We start from the raw sequence: 17,418 nt of genomic DNA on the forward strand, positions 1-17,418 counted from the left end.
TACTGGTCTGGGGCAGATCATGAACGACATGTTATCCCCTCCCTGCGGAGGGAGCTCAAATATACATTTTACAACACTGCCGTCGTGGGCAGCGCCGCCAAGCTCTCGAGGCCGCGACCGATCAGTTGCTAGATCGATTCCAGGACCGTCGTCAAGATTTGAAGACCTACATCGACGGAATGAAATACGGTTACTGGGAATATGGCTTGGAGTATGTATATCCAGCGGTATAGCCTTGGTGTAGGGGCTTCACGGTACGACCGAGATCACAATTTAGCGGGCTTGGGTTTGTTATAGCCTGCCTGGTTAATCGCTCTACATATGAGGATAAGACTGGATTTTGGCCTTTGGGAAAGTGTAGTTTGGCATTAGCCCTGTATGCTTTTGCTTTCAAGTCATAAGAGTCAGTTAAATAGTGCATTTAGAGAGACATATGTTGTTTGGGTTCTATCCGGTTTATTTGCGGGATTACTTCTGCCATAGACTTTTTGAACTCCTAAGTCCGATATCACAGTCTCGTTGACAGACAACCATACTTCAAGGATATGTTAAATTAATATAGAAACGAACCCAGATATAGTAGGCTGTGTACGTGGTAATCGATCCATCATGCCCCCGACGACGGGTAATTACCATTAGATTCAGTTAAACATTTTGTGTTTAGTAGCTTGTATTATTTCATGTTTGGGGAGTGCACTGGTCACCCAACCTCTGCAAACTAAATCCGCCTCATGTATGTACATTGGCTAACACTATGAAAGGACAGAAAAGGAAAGATTTTGGCAGTGAGGCAACCGCCATTTTTCCTATTTCCCCTTTTGGCTTTCGAGGATTTGACAAATGCTGTATGTAAGCTCTGTCCACTCATCGCTGGTATCGCTGCCGACATCCAAATCCCTCAACCTTGCACTCAAAGAATCTCTAAACGGACTGATGCTATGTCCGAACTCCTCGGCGCTACACATAGGTACGTTGCCTCCCAACACCAACAACCCCCCGATCACCTCCCGGAATCAGCAACTGTCCCAGAGAAGTGGGATCTCTTATGGGTGTCGTAGTTCTGCATATACGCCAGCAGCTGCGAGGGATTCGTACCGGTTGAAACTCCTGATGTCGAAATTTCCATAACCGTCGCTAAATACGAAATCGTATCAGCATCGATCGACCATCACGTTCCCTTCCTTTGACTGTTGATAGATCCGGCGATGTGCTGCTATCTCGACGATGATGAGTAACGCCCGGCCTCCTTGTTGTACATCTTCAAACGGGCTTGTCGGACTTCCAAAATCGCCACCTTGCCGCGCCCATATATTTTGGGCTATCTCTGGAAGGAGTTGATTTTCCAGCCGTCCTGTTATTCAACGGTTAGCTGGAAAGGAAGGCAACTAACGCACAATCTACATTTACTTACCCTGACCTCCATTCTCTATACTATAGCTCTCAAAGCGAGAGTCGCCGGGCTTTCCCTGTGTTCTTCCGCCGTTCTCAATTGGAAGTATTGCAGAAGCTGATAGAACCACTCGGTTACCCACCCTGAACAAGCGTTGTGTCGTGCAAGGGGACCACAAGTGCAGAGGTTTCTCTACCTAAGTCTGACACCGTCCTGGCTTGTGGTACTTGATCGAAGCTTTCGCTTCATCCTCGTTGGCTAGTACGTGAGGAACATAACCTTTGTCTTGATTTCCTGAGAGTTCAGGTAGGGCAGGGCGTCGGGGTCCCTCGTTGGAAAGCCCAACCTGGGCCACCCAGCTATTGCTGGAAGAGGTCCGTGTGCTAACCCTATTATAAATAGCTGTTCTTCAACCCCCTGAGCACCGCTTGAGGTCGACTTGAGGGGTATGCACATGGAAATCCATCGTAATTCCCGATAGTAAGAAGTGAATATTGACGAATCCTTCCTCGGTTTTATGCTGTTTGAACGAAACGTCAATGGCACGGATTCTAGCGTTTTCCCTGCAGCCGTTGACGATATAAAAGCTCTGTCATCTCCTCAGGCTCAGGAACTGAGAAAAGTCCCCAACTCCGTCGGGGCGTTTTAGGAAGCCTGGGTTGTTGACTAGGTATGCCCTTATACTTTCCCTAAACCCGGGGAGATACGCCACTGCTGGGAAGCTCGCTGTTGATAGGCCCACATCATTAGTATCAAGAATTTCTCCCACCAACGTGTTCAAAGCCAGTTTGCCTATAGTTTTAGGTCCTTTTTGGGTTTTTCTTTTGGCTCTTCTGGTGATGGTTCTACCGGGTTGCGAACGGCGTCATCACGCCTAGCCCAGCAGGCCATCGACCACAAATGTCGAAGAGCCTCGATGGATACCAGGTTATAGCCGCTCAAACCCGCGGGATATACTTCTTCGGGAGAATATTATTCTACCATCAGTAATGTGCTGTACACTTTAAAGCTACTGATGCAATCTTTATTCTCTACCGGAGAATAGGTTGATGATTGGGCAAGATCATTTGCTCGACGGAGGAGGCAGTTCTGTGGGTTGTCGAGCTCCGAGAAAGCAATAAAAGTGCATCTATCCTGATTATCATAGTAACAGTTTGTCTCGGATAACTCTAGGACGATTTCATGCAGCAGATCATGGCCTACATCTCCCCTGTTGCGTGGACTTCAAAGGGTCTGCATGGTCCGATAGTAGGGCTCGCTCAGGTTAAGCTTATCTTCCATAACATGCACAGAAGCTCAGGGAGACAATCTTCATCAATGGAGGCAATAACAAAGTAACAGTGCATGACAACATCGGGACTCTAAGGCGACCATGTCTGATTGGTAATCCAAAACTAAATGAGGAAGCTGAGTCAATTACCTGGATTTCGGAGGCCATAGAAACCCACATAGTGACATTTATTGAATATAAGCTTACTCCAGTGTTTCGAGAATCTAAAAGTTTCGCGTAAATGTTTGAATAAGCTAAGCCTTTCTGACGTTCTGCTCATAACAGGTTGACGCTGTCAGCTGGACAAAGGGACAATGCCTAGTGGCAGAACAAGGAAGAAACTAAGATAGCACGCGATCCTTGATGCTTCCGTATTAAATTACAGCCACCTTGTATTTAGAGAAAAGAGGAAAGCCATTAACATTTCAACTTATTTTGTTGTCCGTGAAATTCTACGCGAGATGCTGCAACGCATTGGTTATAATATTATGGACATTCAAGCCCCTGACGTGGATTTAGAATCTTTGAAGTGAATTGAATAAACGTGAAGGAGTCACGCTTGAACAGTCGAAATGAATAGTAGAGCTGTAGCCTTAGGTATCGGAATTATCGCAAGCCACAAAAAACATAGAATTTATTGTGGCCACAAAGGCTTTGAGTACAGAAAAAGGTGTCTTTTGGCTGTACACTTGAGTCAGTTACTGATACACCAAAGGTTTCGTTCCTGAAGTTCTAACAGTTGGCCGTTGCCAAGGGTTTAGAACAGGGTCCATCCATCATCAGTTGACTAGCAATAATTGCATCAACCACAACTTCAAAACAACAAAAACAAAGAAAATTCAACAGAAACAGGAAGGATGCCCCACAGTGTGCGACTTCGCAGTGTGGGCAGGTCTCAAAAGACGTTGATACCGCTCAAAACCTGACCCTTGGTCGGTTACCCCTTAAACGTCAATATACCACACCGCCTGAGAAACGCATTGTAATTTCAATTTCTTAATATATTGAAATGAGAATAGCAACAGAGGAACAGTCTAGTACACCCCTATAATCAACTTTTGTTGGCAAGGACAGCGGCCAGCTCATTGGTTGAAGAGGGGGGTTTCGATGGATTCAGAAATACCCCAGCTTCTAAGGACTATGGCCTGAGCTCAAAATTGAGCCTCTGAAGCTGTTGTTACTTAGCAAGCGCTTCTTGCGTGATTGTTTCCATGATGGGGCTGCGAACAATGAGCGGATGGGTGAAAAGGGACAGGATTATGATCGAGAGGGTTCCAAGACATATAGGCGTGCGGTAGAAATCAGCAGGTCTTTTAAATGGAATAGGTCGAAAGAGCAGTGAAGGAATATCGAGGTTAAATAGCCAAAGCCACAACAGATATACCTGAGACGAAGATTTCCGGTCCCGAACCGCCGTCCGAACGAACATGAATATGCCATCCGCAACCCAACTACCGAATTGCGAATTCCTTCAGGAGATTTGGCCGCCTGGGCGATTTGTGCAATATTGTGTGACCCCATGCCAGCTGCTAAAATCGCTTCTTTGTTCATATAAAGGCAATTGAACAAGGTTCATGGACAAAGAAAACAAGCAGTTGATCCACTTAGAAGGCATTATTACACGCTGTTAAACGCACATTTGCACATTACCAACGACTGTCACGCTGCCCGATCAGACGCGAAAACAATCACGAAAGTGTGACGATTACCATGTCAGTAGCAGCCCGCAGCAAGTGAGATCCAAAATGAAGAAATTCGCATGTCTATCATTCAGGTTGATTCTTCGGCATCCAGTAGAGCCGGGCCTGCCCTTGCCTCAATACAGTATATATACAATGCTGATTGACGCATGACCGCAGAGCGAGTTGCCTAGTTCATATACTTCTCTGTCCAGGCCTCATAGTAAAACCACCCCAGCTTCCCCATGCATACCTCATGCACGCTATATCTCGTATGGCTTGTCATCCTTGAATATCAACTCCGGCTTTCTCCGCGCAACGTCGAGGATCGTCTCGGCGAACACACCGTTTGCCCCTAAGAGGTTGATTAGCTCGAGGACTTGTCCGTTCGAAAACGGGGTGACTTACATGCGAACCAGCTCCGGGTGTAGGAGCCGAGGGAGTTTACGTCCACACTCTCATGTACTAGGCCGAGCTTGCTGGACTTCAGAACAAGATCAATGCAGTCGAGTATTTCGGCGTCGTTGTCTGATGTTTGAGCTTGAATGAGCAAGCTCATTGGCCAGGCGTTGGACAGTCCGATGTGTGGTCCTAAGTATGCATTGTCAATTCCAATCCATGGCCTACAGCTGACCGCACGACTTACCTCCAATACCGTGGAATTCTCGCCCTGACAAATAATAAGGATTGGCTTGCTTCGAGAGAAGCATCTTCCGCGTATTCTTGTACACGTGATCATCCCGATCCACGAAGCCCATCAACGGTAATGCGAGAAGAGATGGGTAGTTTGCATCATCCATGAGGATGGACGACCCGTACCCGTCGACTTCGTACGCAAATACATCGCCAAAGTGCTTGTGGCGCACTACGCCATGCTCCCAGATACCGTCGGTAATGGTCTGGCTCCACTTCTCTACAGTCTGAGCAAGAACATGCTGCTTTGCTGCCCTGAGCATTTTGCTGGTTCGCCTGAGCTCGACAGCCATCATGGCGTTTGCGGGGATAAAAAAGGGAAGGATGGTAGCATCGTCACTTGGCCTGAAAGCAGACCGTACGAGACCCGTGCCGTTATTCAGCGGGTTCCCAATGCCTTGCAGATTTAGCGTTTCCGTGCCAATGTTGGTGTGGCGGCTGAAAGTGTACTCGTTCCTCCGATAACGTCCAGTGTCAGGATCAAAAGTTGACTGTGACTGCTGCTCGAGGACGTTGAGCAGAGTCTCCAGTGCCATGTACCATCTCGGAGTGAGATGGTCCGTCGAGCCGGTGTGGTCGTTGAAATCGTTACCCAGTGCAAGGAAATGCGCCAAAGAGTCAAGCTCGTACTTGCATTCGAATACAAAAGATGGCTCGTACGTCGGATGGACTGCATCGTCCTGGCCATTGTAGCTTATTGGCAGTCCACTTATGGGCGGCGGTTGGAAAGCGTTGCAGTACGGCGACTCAATGACATATTCCGACTGCGTGTTGATTGCTCCCAGGATCAGCTGGTGGATTGCTGGGTCTTTCTTGGCTAGAGATTGATACGGAGAAAGCTGATTCGTTGAGTCACGAAGCCATTCTGCAATAATATCTCCTGCTTCTGGTCAGTCGGAGTTCGCGAACGCGCCTTGCCAAAGGGCCATACCGGTGATGACGAAAGAATGCGGGCCCTCCCATTTGCCCTCGTTGTACGTGCTTCTCTTATCCTTTATGCTCTTATACTTGGCACCTCCGGTGTGAAACTTAATTGTAGTATCGGTTGTGGACTATATCAAGACCATTAACGTCCATCTCCCGGGTGCCTATGCTCAGGACGACTGACAGGAAACGCATTCTCAAATAACCGCGCAAGATCTGGATCTTTCATACGCGATGTCAAATCGTCTATCACTTTCTCGATAGCGTCCGAGTGGAAGGTTCGACATCGAGGGTCGGGCCGTTGGTAAGGCAGCGCAAGAGGCCCCTCGCTCAAAGGACGACTGTGGCGATAGTAAATTAGCTTCACAGCTCCTTTGGCTCGGCGTTGAGCACGCAAAAGAACTCACTGTGGATACGCGGAGTACTGAACATAATCAGGACAGGCTTCTGTGTAGTCGAATTTGTCGTCGCTGAGCGGCTGTTGATCTCCGCCGGGATTCTGAGCGAGTGCGAATGCAGCTAGCATGAAGGTAAGTACCGGTAGCCGAGCCATTTTGTTGAATAAAGTTAGAAAATAAAGAGCTTCAAAGCCCGAGTCTGTCACCGAGAGAGAAGGGCATATAAAGGCATTTCAATGAGGTGGAGGATGCGAATGTTTGCGACTTGCCAAACTCGTTGGTTGTTGGTCGATTGAAATAGAGCCACCCTTGCAGCCGCATCAGCAGTTCTCTTATGAGGAGACAGGCAAGGGTATCGCGGGTCACACAGCAGTCAAGATCCTAGAGACAGCCAATCGAGGGCACATTTGACTGGTCGAAAGGCGGTTAGAAGCTGGTAAACCAGCCAACACGTCAAACGCCCCCCGCAGTACGAGATCGACGCTATCTCTTGAAGTGGTCAGCCGCGTGTTCAAGGGGGATCAACGGCTTGGCGTTGCTTGATGGCCTCGTCCTACCAGAAGCGTCGAATCTTCAAACCATTACTGGACTACAAGTGTCTCAGTTCACATGCGTGCCGTTGACCATCGGCACAATATTGCCGTAACATGTCTTTGGTTCTTGTTAGCAAAGCTCGAGATCGGATTCCAGGCTTAGAAGCTTCATGAGCAAGCTTTCGGTGGTTGGCAGTGTTGCACTTGCCCTGCCACCCTGCATGTCAACCAACGGTCCATGCATTCAATTGTGTTTCTAAAATCGGCCGAGATGCAGTGGAGGGGCTGACGAGGGCACGTGCACCATACTAGAGCAAGCTCCTGTCAAAGTGCCGCCCAAAAACATCAAATCAAGCATGGGAGATGCTCAAATGTCCGCAGCAGATGCCATCACAGCTGCTGCATCTGAAATTTAGTCACCGCGATGGCTCTGACCGTCTCTCAAAACTCGAAAGATTGTTTGTGCTCTGTTGTCGTACCCTCCCCTTAATCTCCAACTGTATTGCCGCCAACCATGTTGGCCAACACAATGCGCAGCGTGGCAGCGGCGCGTGCCTCGAACCACCCACCACTCGTCCGAACCCTCGCGTCGGCTTGCCGAACCTCGTTCCGGAGGGAAACTATCCCATCAAGCTCCATCCGCATCCTGCGCACCGTCGACGCTGTCAGAACATGGAGGCGCCCTCACATGCTCGACCATCGCCTCGTAGGCCTCGTGCCGACCATGGGAGCTCTGCATCAAGGACACCTGTCGCTGATCCGCGAGGCGGCGCGGGAGAACCATCATGTCGTGGTCAGCATATATGTGAACCCGGCTCAGTTTGGTATTAGCGAGGACCTGGCATCGTACCCGGTGACATGGGACAGTGATTGCAAGATCTTGGCGGGGCTGGACAGGGACCTCGCAGACGATGGAGGCAACTTGGGCCGCATTAGTGCTGTATTTGCGCCAACGACGAGTGAGATGTACCCTTCGGGATTTCCAGGGCAAGAAGTAGACTCCAAAGGGAGCTTTGTGAGCTTGACGCCAGTGAGCGAGGTGCTTGAGGGCGCGACCCGGTCCACCTTTTTCAGGGGCGTGGCTACCGTGTGCATGAAGTTGTTCAATATCGTGCAGCCTGAGAAGGTGTACTTTGGCCAGAAGGATGTGCAGCAGACCGTGGTTATCAAAAAGATGGTCAAGGATTTCATGTTGCCCATGGATGTCGAAATTGGCGCCACCATTAGAGAGCCTGACGGATTGGCACTGAGCTCGCGTAACGTCTACCTCGGGGCGCGGAGAAGACAGGCCGCGACAGTCCTGAGCCGAGCACTCCGAGCTGCCGAGAAGCAGTATTTGGACGGTGCTTTCGACCGTGAGTCGATACTGGGAGCTGCAACCGCAGTCACCACTGATACTCTCAGTGAGCAGATGACTCTCTCCCCTGAGAAGAGGGTCAAGTTCGAGGTTGATTACATATCTCTGGCGGACCCGGAGACGATGGAGGAGCTTACCGAAGTTGACCCCAAGAATGGTGGTATTTTGAGTGGCGCGCTCAAGATGCTGCCCGTCGAGTCGCCCCAAGAAGGTGAGGATCTTGGGCACAGCGGAGGTCCTGCTGTCCGACTTATTGACAACATTGTGTTGAAGCCATCTGTCTGAACATTGGCATACACATATAGACTAGGCTTTGCACATACCCACATGATTGATGTCCTAAGCATTCACGTGTACCATCATTAGAACACCAAGTGGACTCCATCTCATAACACGAATACTTCTGTCACCAGGCGAAGATTCTCCGGAGAAAATCCCTCACAGCCCTCTCCTCAACTCTAGTCCTATCCTAGTCATCATCGTCAGCTCCCTTACCCACTTTTGAAATTCACCCGCGTATGTTTATATTGCTCCCTCTCAGCGAACACCCTTCCACCGTCGACCTCGGCACCGCCTCCTCAAATACAACCCCCGTTTTGTGTTCGCATTATCCCCGGCACCTCCTCCGTCGTCTTCCCATGCAATTCCTTAGTACCTAATATCGTCCTTGCAAATGCCCCCGCCGCATTCCACACTGCATCCCCTCTACATCGCCAAAGCAGTCATCTCAGCGCCTTCCTCCACGGTCGGGACGGCGAAGAATTGACCGTCAAACTGCGCCGCTCCCAGCTTCTCGGACGCCCCTTCCCGACTTTCAGTTCCGGAGATGATGTCTAGGCCGTGAAGAGGTGCGTATTGAACCGCGAGCTGCAATGGCTCGTGGCTAGGGAGATGAGCCTTTGTAGCCAAGAGTTGAAGGATTGGATTCTGGAGGGGAAGACGAAGGTCAATTCGTCGCATTGCATCTAGGCTACGCTGGCACTGGGGAAGAAGGATAGAAGGTTGACGCTAGTGGAGAGCATGGCGGCGTGGATGTGTTCGTCGAAGGGCCGGTTGAAGTGAGAGGTGAAGCAGGAGAAGTTGTGGTCGTCTAGATGCAGGAGCATAGGGCTGGACAAGGGGTGATTTTGTAGGCGAATTCGTACTGTTTCATGCGGTCGCCTGCACTGAAGGGTGGGGGATTTGGGGCTGTGGATTCACCTGTTGTGGTTTGTTCCTGGAAGAGAAGTGCGTGATGAGAGGAGCATAGTTTGTTGAAAGTATGGCAAGGGGCGTGATGGTGGTTCGCAGACAGGATGCGTCCTGGCGAATCGATTTCCGTGTTGTCCGAGTGGGTATAAGTATGATGGTAATGTCTGAGAATGAGAGATATGCTCGATGGCCGGATGTACTTGAAGATGTTGTTTTTCCACCGGACTTTAAAGAAAACAGCACATTTATATAAAAGGTTGATTGCGTGTGGCTCTGAGACGTGAAGTCACCAACTGGTATCTCATCAGACTGAGTCACATGATAAGTCCTGCCTTGATTCTTACTCCCTCGCATGTGCACTTTCTCATGAAGGAGTCCTTGCTATATTTCAGAATCCTGAGGTCTCGACTTTTGATCGGGCCAATTCAATCGGAATAGGAATATCTACATGAAACTCGGTCACAGAGCTTCGCGCATGAGAGTGAATATCGTAAGCTCTTGTTAGGAACGAACACAAATTAATACCCATGGGTGGTTAATGAAAAAGATAAATGGCGACACGACTCTTGACATTAGCTCGCATTTAACATGAAGACGTCCCTTTGTATCGCGATTTTTAGTTTCCAGGTGCTCCGCGGGTTTGAGGCCAAGATACAGCTACAGCCTCCGATACATGTCGAGTATGAGAGAATTTTGCCATATTTAACGTGAAGGTGTGCAACTATTCCGCCTTTTCTTTTGTAGTTGACGCAAGATATATATCTACGTCAGGAATCCGGGGAGGCGCTTTCGGCTTGAGTTTAAGGCTTGGCACGTTCGGTAAGCGCTTCCCCGAGCGCGATCATGCTCGGAGCTCGCTCCAATTTCTCGTTCTCAATCCCAACTTCAAGCGAGCTTCTCGCGCGCACCGACAGTTATCCAAACCATGTCAACCACGGTTATCTCGATGGATCTCCGCCTACTACCATAGTATGAAGCAACCCCGAACCGGCACTCTCCCCAAATTTCCCCGCACTCGACCTTGTAGATGCGAGGCCTAGGATGTCCGCTACGGTCCGGTCCGGATCACTATTTCCAGGAGGCGAGCTGTGGCTGGCTAGTTTCCACGAACAATTACCAGATAGAAATGGGCGTATTGGAGCTAGTCGTCTACTCAATTCAACGGTTCAAAGTTGATTGGATTGTCGGTACGTAAACAATCCTGATATGGATATTTTGCGACTTAGGGCTAGACATCAGCTGTTCAGTCTTCGGCTTTGGCACCATGCTCTACGTAATGTACAATTTCCAGGTTTTTTGGATACCACCGGAACCATTGGGTTGCAGCTAGGATGCAACGTACCGGCCGGCATACGACGATGAGCCCAATGGTCCATGGTCTCGAGGTCGGAGAGACTCCGTGGACGGTGAGGAGTAACCTTGCCTTCAAAATGATGACAAGTGCCATATGTGTGCTGGTGTTCTGCGTCCTCTCGAGCTACTGCTTCTCATGCCCAAAATTGGAGGAGAGCTAGAGGTCATTAGCCAGCATGGGTTTCTCATCCTCAGCAATAGCCGGACTGGCTCTATGCCTAACCGCGGCGACACCAATCATTCCACGCAATACTTCACGTTTGTCAACAGGTACTTTACCAAGCGAACCAAACACCGTCACGTGTTGTATAAGAACTCAGCACTGAAATTGGTGTGTAATAGCTGCCCAGAGCCTTTTCGATTATTCCATGCAAGTGTCAGACTCGCGATATGATCGCTCTTACAACTATATATGGTACCAGGACAAGGGACAGTGGTCGACTCGATTCACAGCATGGTATGTTCCTGGACTGCTCTACCGGGCAGAAGGAGACGACGTGGAGTGTGGTATTGCTGCAATCGAGAGTGTGTAAGTCAGCCGACAAGTCCATTTTAGTCTTGTTACAGTTTCAGCTGACCCAGCGACAGACTCGCCACTCAAATGACCATTGACTTCGATGCTGCTTGGTATGGTACTTTCAAAGTATCACCAGATGCGCCGGATCCAACACCCGACGGTACACTGTACCCACCCGATATATACAACACTTACGATCCAAATTGGAGAGAGTTCGTTGGGTGCGTGATCAATGTTCAATTCATCAGAAGTAGAGCTGACTATTAGTACAGTACGCAACTTGTTCAAATCGTGGAAGAGTTCTCCCATCTTCTCACTGATGATTTAATAAGTCAGATAGAAGACGCCCTAGAGATTGGGGCGGTTGGGGAGATGCGACGAAATGGGAGCTACCCCGAGGACGACAACCTCATTCTGGCTTATACCAACCCTGCACTGATGCGAGCGCTGACGGTAGGCTGGATTGGGAAGCGGAGGAACAACCAGACCATGATTGACTATGCCTGGAAGCAAGGCGAAGATTTGCTGGCATTATATCAACGCAACGGATCCGACACATTGGGGGAGTACAATGCACCCAACTATTACGGCATGGACATATGGGCACTCGCGGCCAACATTGCATATGGGCCCTCAGATGCGCCTATGACCAAGAACTCCAAGATTATTTTGTCCGACCTGTGGAAAGATATCGCGGCGCATTACAATCCCTACCTAGGAAACTTGGTAGGGCCTTATGACCGCGCTTACAGTCGCGACGCAACGACACACTCTCAGATTCTCACCTTGTTCTTGTGGGGAATATTTGGCCGTGAAAACAGTCCACAGCCTCCCAAAGGTGAAGGCGACTTCCTCTTCGATGTGGCCCAAGGAGCTGCACTAGCTCTGATCATGGATGTGGTTGGCCAACATATCGATGACGACTCAGCGGCGACATTGACAGCACAGGGCTGGTGGGAAGGTGGTCGCTTCTTGAATAACACGATCTGGGACGACTTAACCGCGGACAAAAAGCGGACCGCAACCTCGTGGATCAGCGCTGGCCTCATGATCGGAGGCGAGACTGTTGCCGAGGCGGAAAATCGCGGCGATCAATTTGTGCCCGCCATTGTTCACTGGGCATCGGATCCCAAGCACACGCCGCGACCATACAATGGGTTCTTTTCGCTGTACCCAAGCGCATCGACAGTCACCGCAGTAGCAGGCCCTAATACTCTCACGGTTTCTTACCCGAATACGACACAAGAAGGGACGAATATTTTCACCTTTGCACTTACTGGCATCCCGCCTTCCTGGACGCTCAAGAACCGGCATATAGTCACAGGGTTCGACGACCTTCCGTGTTTGGACGTCAATGTGTCTGCCCCGGGGCTTAAACCGTTGGATGTTGCATACGGCGCAACCCTCCGTGACCACTGGATCTACAATATCTCGTACGCTGTACCGGCAAACTTTTCGGGAACGCCGCAGGTTCATTTTGAACTGGAGTATACGTGTTAAGGTCTCAACCGTTGGAAACATGCGGCTTCAACCTCAATTGGAGGCTGTCTGAGAGTTGCGACGAACATCACGGCTTAGTTTCAGGCACAGATCAAATATATTACCTGCTGGGGCCAGGTGCCTGAGAGTAGAAGCGCTGAGACAGCAGCCTCATATGTATGCATTATCGATGCAATTGACCTGGTTCCATTAGGCCCGCCCGCTTGTGACAATGACATATCGGCCCCGTCATCATGCATGAAAATGAAGCATCGTCGGTCTGCGGCCGCCTGCACCGTACGTACCGTGAGGAACATCCGCTCCGCTCCTCAACGGCACTATCCGAGCTTTCCCCGCAATTCGTACCCTATGGTCCCAATCCTTCTTTTATGCTCCTCACCACCCCAAGCAAGCATCCCATCAAGTTTTCCCCTGGCCCTAATTCTGGATTCTGAAGACCGAATAGATCTTCTCTCCGGCTGTACCATCAATTCGGCGCGCGCACGTGGACTAAATTTCTTCCTCCCCGCCTGCGCCGATCCCCACAACAACGCCAGCTAGAGGTTAGCAAGCAGGAAGACGGACAGACAGAGACGGAAAAATGCCGAACTCTTCAACCCCAACCGCCATCTCCGCACCGGGCAAGGTGCTCCTCGCGGGCGGCTACCTCGTGCTGGACCGGAACTACACGGCGCTTGTGTTCGGGCTGAGTGCGCGCATCAACGTCATTGCTCAGAAGATCGAGACTAGCGAGGGCGTTCAGCTGTCGGAGATTGTCGTTATCAGCCCTCAGTTCCTGGAGAGCCAGTGGCGGTACGGGTATCATTTGGCGGCTGCCGAGGGCGGGTTCAAGGTTACACAATTGCACGTGTAAGTTCGGTTACTTTTCGTCAATTTCATGAGGCAAGGGACGCAGGGGGATGATGAGGAATGAGATGGGTGTCCTGAGTGATGACAATGTTTCGGCTTCTCTCATCTCTGGTCATGACATATCTCGTTCATATTTCTCATTTCATCACTTTCCATTTAATACGCGACACAGTGCCCCTTCGCATTCATAACTAACATCCTCACAGTGGCCAAACGATAAACCAAAACCCCTTCGTTGAGACCGCCCTCTCCTACGCCCTAACCTACATCTCATACTCAGCGCACCACCTCCCCACCCACACCATCACCGCCTCTCAGCTCACTATCCTAGCGGACAACGACTACTACTCCCAGTCGGATTCCTCTCAACCCGGCGACAAGAAAATCCCCAATCGCTTCGCCAAATTCCCCACCAACCTCAAGGACGCCCACAAAACCGGCCTCGGTTCCTCCGCTGCTCTGGTGACAGCCCTCACCGCCGCGCTGCTTTCGCACTACTTACCACCAACCGTCTTCGACATAAACACCCTCCACGGAAAACGCACCCTGCACAACCTCGCCCAAGCCGCCCACTGCGCCGCCCAGGGTAAAATCGGCTCTGGCTTCGACGTCGCGGCCGCTGTCTACGGGAGCTGTCGGTACCGGCGTTTTAGCCCCTCGATTCTTGTATCTCTGCCCGAGCCGGGTGCCCCAGGTTTCGCGCCCGCGCTGTTGAAGCTCGTGGATGATAAGGAAGGTAAAATATGGGACGTCGAGATCGAAAAGGAGGGAGTACGGCTGCCTCCTGGAGTGACGCTGAGGATGTGCGATGTGGATTGCGGGACGCAGACGGTGGGCATGGTGAAGCAAGCCCTCGCGTGGCGGGCGGCGCAGCCGGAGAAGGCGGGGAAATTGTGGGATTCACTGCAGGAGAGGAACGTGGCGCTAGGCAATGTCCTGGCCGAAGGAAACACAGAGCAAATTGTAAGTGCGGTGAGTGCGATTAGGGAGTTAATCCGGGCCATGGGCACGGAGAGCGGGACGCCCATTGAGCCCGAGGCGCAGACGGCGTTGTTGGATGCGTTGGCTGAGGTGGAGGGCGTGTATAATGGGGTTGTTCCCGGGGCGGGCGGATTCGACGCCGTGGCATTGTTGGTGAAGGATGACGAGGGGACGGAGGGGAGGGTGAAGGAGTGTGTGAGGAATTGGGGAGAGGAGAGAGGGGGAAGGGTCAGGTTGTTGGGGGTTAAGGGGGAGATGGAGGGGGTTAGGCGGGAGGAGTTGGGGAGTTATGAGGGTTGGTTGGCATGAGCGAAAGCAATTGGATTGCTACATGACAAAGCGCAAAGGTATGACTGTGTTTATGCAGACTGATGAGAAACGAGATGGAATGAACACGTTCAACACGACCACATACTTCGAAGTGACGATATCCTTGAGGGCGAGGTTGAGTGGAAGGGAGAGGAGTGCAGTCAGATTGAATCGCTGGGTACAAAAGCCTGTACGAGCTTACGTAGACTAGGGCGAGGATGAGGCAGCAGTGAAGCACCAGCAGAGTACATTAGACCGCGTACCATATTGTTGTGTATCACGAGACCCTCATCCGGGGTCTGCCTGTATTGTTCGGATCTATGCCTAGTCCATATCGCACAACCTTTCCCTGTGCGCTACAAATCAGCAGGTGTGGCTTTTCGTCATGCATCAACCTCTCAAATACCAAAGTCTGACTGTCTCATGATGTCGGGGAAAAATCAAATACACGCAAATCCATGCTCGCTGACATGCCTTGCCATTATCATCCAGAGACTGAACTCAGTCGCATCCCATGCCAGATCAGGCAATTTCACCCAGAACACAACGCCGTGGAATCCCTTCCATTTTTGGCCGAACATGACCTGACCCTTCAACTCCAAATCTCATGTGCAATTACAAAACAAGGGCGCACATGCATGCTGATGAAATCAAATGAAGCCAATGTGCTTGGGCTGGGTGGTGACAATGACCACAACAAGATGAAATGTAGTGAAATGACAAGAAAATCAGGTCGCGTTCAAATCATGTTGTTGGCATCGGCCACAGAAGGCGAGATGGGCGTGTTCGGGGTGATGTGCACGGACGGTGTGATGGTGGTGCGAACGGGGGAAGGCGGGGCGGGGCGTGTGGGACGGCCGCCGGGGCTGGTACCACCGGGGATGCGCAGGGATGCCGACGGGGCGGCAGTGGCGGCACCTCCGTCGGCTGCTCCGTCCGCGACGCCAAGGCGGCTGGCGGCAGCTTTCTCCTTCAAGATTGTGATCCTGTAAGAGAATTATTGTCAGATTTTGCATTTTTGTCTCAAGTTGGGAACCAATTCCAATGGAAAAGGCGACAAGGCAGGCAACTTACTCATCCTCCGAGATACCGGGCAGGTTGGCCGACTCATGCTTGAAGTTGTATGGTGCAGACTAACAAATATGGAAGTGTCAGTAGTGTAACGACGCAAGGTAGGCACGTGGACGCAAATGGGAAGTGAACACCCGGTGGTATTCGCATGTCATCATTTTGGTAGCAGTGAAGAAAGAGAAGATAACATAACTTACGATTGTGATGGATCGTCGCTTGGCCTTGGGCTTGCGACCCATGAAGTGCTGCAGGCGGGTTGCGAATTCCTTGAAGCCGATGCATAACGGCATGTTGCTGATGGGCATACTCGAGTCGAATCCGGTAGGTGCTGGTTCCAATGATTGTTTGCGTTTGTTTGCGCGAGAATATAAATTCAAATGCAGCTCTTACTCCCAAAACTTTTACTTCTGGTCGGAGAAAAGACTTTCGAAATGTCTCTCGAAAAGCGAAAAGTGCGTAAGGCGGGTTAGTGGTGTCGCGCAAGTGGATTATTGTGTTTGACTTGGGGGCAGTAGCCACAGACAGCGGGTGGAGAGATAGAGCTGGTGGTGTGTCGAAAAGGCTGAGGTTTCCGTGATGGTGACAACGACCAAGTTTCAAACAAAAAAAAAACTCTGCGGCTAGCCTCCTGGGACAAAAGGGCTAGCTGTGTGACTGACCGAGTGCTGAAAAGCGCAAAATTTGCCAAATCTCGGAGCTTGCGAGTGATGTGCAAAGGCTCTGGAATTTAACACAATTTTTGGGGGCAGATGCAGATGCTGGGTAACGATACGGGAGCACCGTTCCTGGAAGGTGTTGGTTCCTGGTCCAGCCACGGCAGGGTCCAAAGGGTGAATGCGGTCGTTGGTACTCACCAAACGAATGCACAGTGAGCTTGCAGGTTCACCCCAGGATGGCTAAATGTTGTATGCGCCGATGCCACGATAGGCTCAAATTGCTGTGACTCTTGTCGCTGGGGGCGACTTGTTTGAATAACGACTCGCACTCGTGGCGAGTCGCCGCCACCAAAGAAAAAAGGCTGCTAGTAGCCGTACGTAGTTGGGGCGGGTAGACTCTCTGTAGGAATTGTAGAAAGTCGTCTGGGAAAGAGGTGGGTAGCTACCGAGATTGATTGACCAATAAACAAAAGATCAGGATAGTTACTAAGGCAGTGAATGAGAGCATGCAATTAATCACGAGACGTCCAAGAGAAAGGCTTCCCTCTACTGGGGATCTAAGTCGCCCTTTTGGATATACAAAAAGACCCCAAAGCCGACGCAAATGATGGCACCGACTGGACAAGGCCGTTTCGAAATGAACAAGACGGAAGAACTGGCCAGGGTCCCGGGGAGGAGGGGAGGAGGGGTGAGGCAGCGAGCGCAATAAAGGAGTGATGATGGCTGAGCCTCAATCAAACTGAAAGG

The 17,418-nt window shown here is 50.8% G+C and overlaps 5 protein-coding genes across 5 annotated transcripts; 3 read left to right on the forward strand and 2 right to left on the reverse strand.

Moving 5' to 3' along the window:
• Positions 1 to 4,358: 4,358 nt before the first annotated feature.
• BCR38DRAFT_498577 (uncharacterized protein) lies at positions 4,359 to 6,509 on the reverse strand (the record flags this gene model as incomplete). The annotated part of the gene is made up of 6 exons (XM_040864790.1): positions 4,359 to 4,694; positions 4,748 to 4,930; positions 4,986 to 5,912; positions 5,964 to 6,084; positions 6,141 to 6,297; positions 6,364 to 6,509. 6 exons carry the CDS (start codon positions 6,507 to 6,509, stop codon positions 4,603 to 4,605), a joined length of 1,626 nt encoding a protein of 541 aa, XP_040712304.1. The 3' UTR covers positions 4,359 to 4,602.
• A 907-nt stretch (positions 6,510 to 7,416) lies between these two features.
• Positions 7,417 to 8,529, forward strand: BCR38DRAFT_350985 (pantoate-beta-alanine ligase-like protein; the record flags this gene model as incomplete). The annotated part of the gene is made up of 1 exon (XM_040856615.1): positions 7,417 to 8,529. The coding sequence occupies one exon, from the start codon at positions 7,417 to 7,419 to the stop codon at positions 8,527 to 8,529; it is 1,113 nt and encodes a 370-aa protein (XP_040712305.1).
• Positions 8,530 to 11,156: 2,627 nt separating this feature from the next.
• BCR38DRAFT_488748 (uncharacterized protein) lies at positions 11,157 to 12,805 on the forward strand (the record flags this gene model as incomplete). Its single annotated transcript, XM_040864315.1, has 3 exons — positions 11,157 to 11,317; positions 11,377 to 11,526; positions 11,578 to 12,805. The coding sequence occupies 3 exons, from the start codon at positions 11,157 to 11,159 to the stop codon at positions 12,803 to 12,805; spliced, it is 1,539 nt and encodes a 512-aa protein (XP_040712306.1).
• Positions 12,806 to 13,185: 380 nt separating this feature from the next.
• Positions 13,186 to 14,944, forward strand: BCR38DRAFT_399067 (phosphomevalonate kinase; the record flags this gene model as incomplete). Its single annotated transcript, XM_040857702.1, has 2 exons — positions 13,186 to 13,654; positions 13,861 to 14,944. Exons 1-2 carry the CDS (start codon positions 13,386 to 13,388, stop codon positions 14,942 to 14,944), a joined length of 1,353 nt encoding a protein of 450 aa, XP_040712307.1. The 5' UTR covers positions 13,186 to 13,385.
• Positions 14,945 to 15,683: 739 nt separating this feature from the next.
• On the reverse strand, positions 15,684 to 16,305 carry BCR38DRAFT_412728 (uncharacterized protein; the record flags this gene model as incomplete). The annotated part of the gene is made up of 3 exons (XM_040858734.1): positions 15,684 to 15,930; positions 16,019 to 16,077; positions 16,213 to 16,305. The coding sequence occupies 3 exons, from the start codon at positions 16,303 to 16,305 to the stop codon at positions 15,684 to 15,686; spliced, it is 399 nt and encodes a 132-aa protein (XP_040712308.1).
• Positions 16,306 to 17,418: the final 1,113 nt, after the last annotated feature.

The sequence above is a fragment of the Pseudomassariella vexata genome, assembly GCF_002105095.1.
Source record: "Pseudomassariella vexata strain CBS 129021 chromosome Unknown BCR38scaffold_13, whole genome shotgun sequence".
Classification (NCBI taxonomy): domain Eukaryota; kingdom Fungi; phylum Ascomycota; class Sordariomycetes; order Amphisphaeriales; family Pseudomassariaceae; genus Pseudomassariella; species Pseudomassariella vexata.